This window comes from Octopus bimaculoides, chromosome 13 (assembly GCF_001194135.2).
Source record: "Octopus bimaculoides isolate UCB-OBI-ISO-001 chromosome 13, ASM119413v2, whole genome shotgun sequence".
Lineage (NCBI taxonomy): Eukaryota > Metazoa > Mollusca > Cephalopoda > Octopoda > Octopodidae > Octopus > Octopus bimaculoides.
In genome coordinates, this window is record NC_068993.1 from 64,866,419 (window position 1) to 64,870,715 (window position 4,297).

General features: G+C 48.7%; 1 protein-coding gene across 1 annotated transcript in view; it reads left to right on the top strand.

Moving 5' to 3' along the window:
- Positions 1-235: 235 nt before the first annotated feature.
- LOC106878242 (zinc metalloproteinase nas-39) overlaps positions 236-4,297 on the top strand; it is an 18,633-nt gene continuing 14,571 nt past the window's right edge. The window contains exon 1 of the mRNA XM_014927447.2: positions 236-401. Within this exon, the coding sequence (XP_014782933.1) occupies positions 281-401 (121 nt within the window). The 5' untranslated portion in view covers positions 236-280. The remainder of the gene's footprint in view (positions 402-4,297) is intronic.

Genomic DNA, 4,297 nt, shown 5'->3' on the forward strand with positions numbered 1-4,297 from the left:
GGTACTGTTTTCCTTATAGACGGTGCCCAACTGATCCTACTATACTGTGTAGACGACTAAATCAAAAACAACAATGCGTATGCGCGAAATAAAAATTATAAAATGACAATTTACTCATCGCACCCTGTACATTTGTGTGTGAATGTATGTTTGTATGCGTGTACGTATGCATATATCAAAACATTTTTTTTTTCTAGGGAGTATGTCAATTTATATTCATTTATATTTACACTCATCAATAAACGTTTCATTTTCCTTTTTTGACATTTCTGCCAGCTCGATGTCCCGATCTTGGTCCATACGATCAAAAAATGCAGACGAAAACGTGGTATTAGAAGTAGCATTTTCAGATATTTACTTGTCTTCTGGTTGTGAAACGGATTCTGTGTCCGTCTACGACGGTAAGTATTGGCCTTTTTCCGTCTTTCGCTATAAACTACCACAAATTAATAGACATTATTGCTTTGTTGCTATACCTGTCTCCCATAATATGCTGTGTACATATAATGTTTTATGTTGACCAAAGCTTTTATTCCCTTTATCCTTTAGATATTTAGTTTTTCTGCCAGCTTCGCTATTAACTATTTAACTTGAAGACCGGGATCGTCGGAAACTGAGAAAGGTGTCTCTGTCTACAAAGGTGTGGTCGTAAAATATTGATACATTTGACTACGATAGGAAATATAATGACTGATGTTACACGCACGCTCACGCACCAGGTCGAGGCGGTCGACGAATAATAAGTTGGTCGAGTGAGTCTTAATTGTGAGAAGGAAGGAAGCGAGCGATCCGGAACGAGGATCGTCGACCGCCTCGGCCTGGTGCGTGAGCGTACGTAACACAAGGACACACACACACTCGCGGTCGATATCGCCGCCGAGACGACAGCCTACCGATTGCAGCTACAGATCGCCGGCGGCCGACGCCGCCGCCGTACCATCGTTCTGGATTCGCCTTCTCCGAACGACGCTGAGTGTACGCGGCAGCAACTGCCCGGCGATGGTAGGCGTGTCCTGCCGCTGCATGGCAGATTGCGTAAGCATCGAAATGCCGTCTCTCGACCACCTTATTATCCATCAACCGCCTCGGCCGCTTGCGTGAACGTGCATAAGCGTGCCAAATACACGAACACACACACTCGCGATCGGTATCGCCGCCGAGACGACGGCCTTTCAATCACCACCGAAGTGTTGACTTGGATTCGCTCACTCTGAAATACGCTGCGTGAATGCGGCGGCGACCACCCGGTGACTCCCGGGTGACCGTCGGTGTGTCACGCCCAGGCGTGGCCGACCACGAAACCATTGAACTGCTGTCTCTTGCTCCTTAATATATTCCGAACCTCCTTGAGGTGTCATAGTATCTAGAGCCGTGAGTGTCCTGGGTGGTCCGACCCGCAATATTGTGGGTCGGACAGCGTCGCGGTATCGACCGCGTCGGTCACGCGGCTCCGGACGACCCCTAGACGACGGACTTTCGGTCGCACCTCCGCATCGACGGCTGCAGCCGCCGCTGAATTGTCGGCCGGCTCTTTCTTCGCTCCCGATCGCTCGCTTGCTTCCTTCTCACTGCTAAAATTCACTCGTCCAAATTATTATTCGTCGACCACCTCGGCCTGGTGCGAGTGTAACACACGGACACACACACTCGCGGTCGGCATCGCCGCCGAGACGACAGCCTATCGATTGCAGCAACGGATCGCCGGTGGCCGCTGCCGCCGAACCGTCGTTCTAGATTCGCTCGCTCTGAACAACGCTGCATGTACGCGGCAGCTACCACCCGGCGACTGTTGGCGTGTCCCGCCGCTGCGTGGCAGACTGCGTAAGCCGCAATTTGGTGGGTCGGACACCGTCTCGGTATCGTCCGCATCTGTCACGCAACTCGGGACGCCGCCTAGACGACGGACTTTCGATCGCACAGCCGCTGATCCCTCGCTGCAATCAATAGGCTGTCGTCTCGGCGGCGATACCGACCGGGAGTGTGTGTGTCCGTGTGTTACGCACGCTCACGCAACAGGCCGAGGCGGTCAACGAATAAGTTGATCGAGTGAGTCTTAGCAGTGAGAAAGAAGCAGGCGTGCGATCGGGAGCGAGGAAACAGCTGGCCGACACTTCGGCGGCGGTCCCAGCCGGCGATGCGGCGGCGCGAAAGTCCGTCGTCAAAGTGGCGTCCCGAGCCGCGTGACAGACACGGTCGATACGGCGACGCTGTCTGACCCACCAAATTGCGGGTCGGACCACTCGGGACACTCACGGCTCTAGATGACAAGCTCGTTCATGCGTTCGTTCGTTTGTTCTTACGTACGTACGTTCGTTCGTTCATTCCCTCGTTCTTTTGTTCGTTCATTCGTTCGTTCGTTCGTTCTTTCGTTCGTTAGTTTGTACATTTGTCCGCTCGTTCGGTCTTTTCTTCGTTCGTTCGTTCGTTTGTTCTTTCGTTTGTTCGTTCTTTCGTTCGTTTGTTCATTCGTTCGTTCGTTCTTACGTACGTACGTCCTTTCGTTTGTTCGTTCTTTCGTTCGTTTGTTCATTCGTTCGTTCTTACGTACGTACGTTCGTTCGTTCGTTCATTCGTACGTACGTACGTTGGTTCTTTTGTTTCTACGTACATACGTTCGTTCATTCGTGCGTTCGTTCGTACGTACGTTCGTTCGTTCATTCGTTCGATCGTTATTTTGTTCTTTCGTTCGTTCGTTCATTCGAACGTACGTACGTTCGTTCGTTCTTTCGTTCGTACATACGTACGTTCGTTTGTACCTTCGTCCGTTCGTTCGGTCATTCGTTCGTTCGTTCGTTCTTTGGTACGTACGTACGTACGTTCGTTCGGTATTTCGTGCCTTCGTTTATACGTACGTACGTACGTTCGTTCGTTCGTCCTTACGTTCGTTCGTTCGGTCGTTAGTTCGTTCTTTCGTTCCTTCGTTCGTACGTACGTACGTTCGTTCTTTAGTTTGTATCTTCGTCCGTTCGTTCGTTCGTTTGTTCCTAGGTACGTACGTACGTACGTTCCTTCGTTCGTACGTAGGTACGGTCGTTCGTAGGTACGGTCGTTCGTAGGTACGGTCGTTCGTTGGTTCGTTCGTTCGTTCATTCGTTCGTACGTACATACGTAAGTTTGTTCGTACGTACTTACGTTCGTCCGTCCGTTCGTTCATTCGGTCATTCTTACGTACGTACGTAGGTACGTACGTTTGTTCTTTCTTTCTTTCGAACGTTCGGTCGTACGTACGTGCGTTCGTTCGTTTGTAATTACGTATGTACGTACGTACGTTTATTCGTTCGTTCGTTCGTTCGTTCATTCTTACGTACGAACGTACGTACGTTCATTCGTTCGACCGTTCGTTCTTTCACTCGTTCGTTTGTTCATTCGTTCGTTCGTTCTTACGTACGTTCGTTCGTTCATTCGTACGTACGCTGGTTCTTTTGTTCCTACGTACGTACGTTCGTTCGTACGTTCGTTCATTCGAACCTACGTACGTTCGTTCATTCGAACCTACGTACGTTCGTTCATTCGAACCTACGTAAGTTCGTTCATTCAAACGTACGTACGTTCGTTCTTTCGTTCGTACATACGTACGTTCGTTCGTTCGTTTGTACCTTCGTCCGTTCGTTCGCTCTTTTGTTCGTTTGTTCGTTCATTCTTTGGTACGTACATACGTACATTCGTTCGTTCATTCCTTCGTTCTTTCGTCCGTTCTTTCTTTTGTTCGTTCGTTCCTTCGTTCGTTCTTTTGTTCGTTCATTTGTTCGTTTGTTTGCTTCGTTCGATAGTTCATTCGTACGTACGTTCGTTCTTTCTTTCGGTCGTTCGTATGTACGTTCGTTCGTTCGTTTGTTTGTTTCGTTCGTTCATTTGTTCTTTCTTTTGTTCTTTCATTGTTCGTTAGTTTCGTTCGTTCGTTAGCTTCGTTCGTATCTACGTTCGTTCCAACGTCCGAACGTACGAACGTACAAATGTTCATTCGTTCTTTCGTTCCTTCGTTCGTTCGTACGTACGTACGTACGTTCGTTCAATATTTCGTACCTACGTTTATACGTACGCACGTTCGTTCGTCCTTACGTTCGTTCGTTCGTTCGGTCGGTCGTTAGTTCGTTTGTTCATTCATTCGTTCGTTCGTTCGTTTATTCGTACGTACGTACGTTCGTTCTTTAGTTTGTACCTTCGTCCGTTCGTTCACTCGTTCTTATGTTCGTTCGTTCGTTTGTTCCTAGGTATGTACGTACGTACGTTCCTTCGTTCGTACGTAGGTACGGTCGTTCGTTTGTTCTTTAGTTCGTTCGTACGTAGGTACGTACAT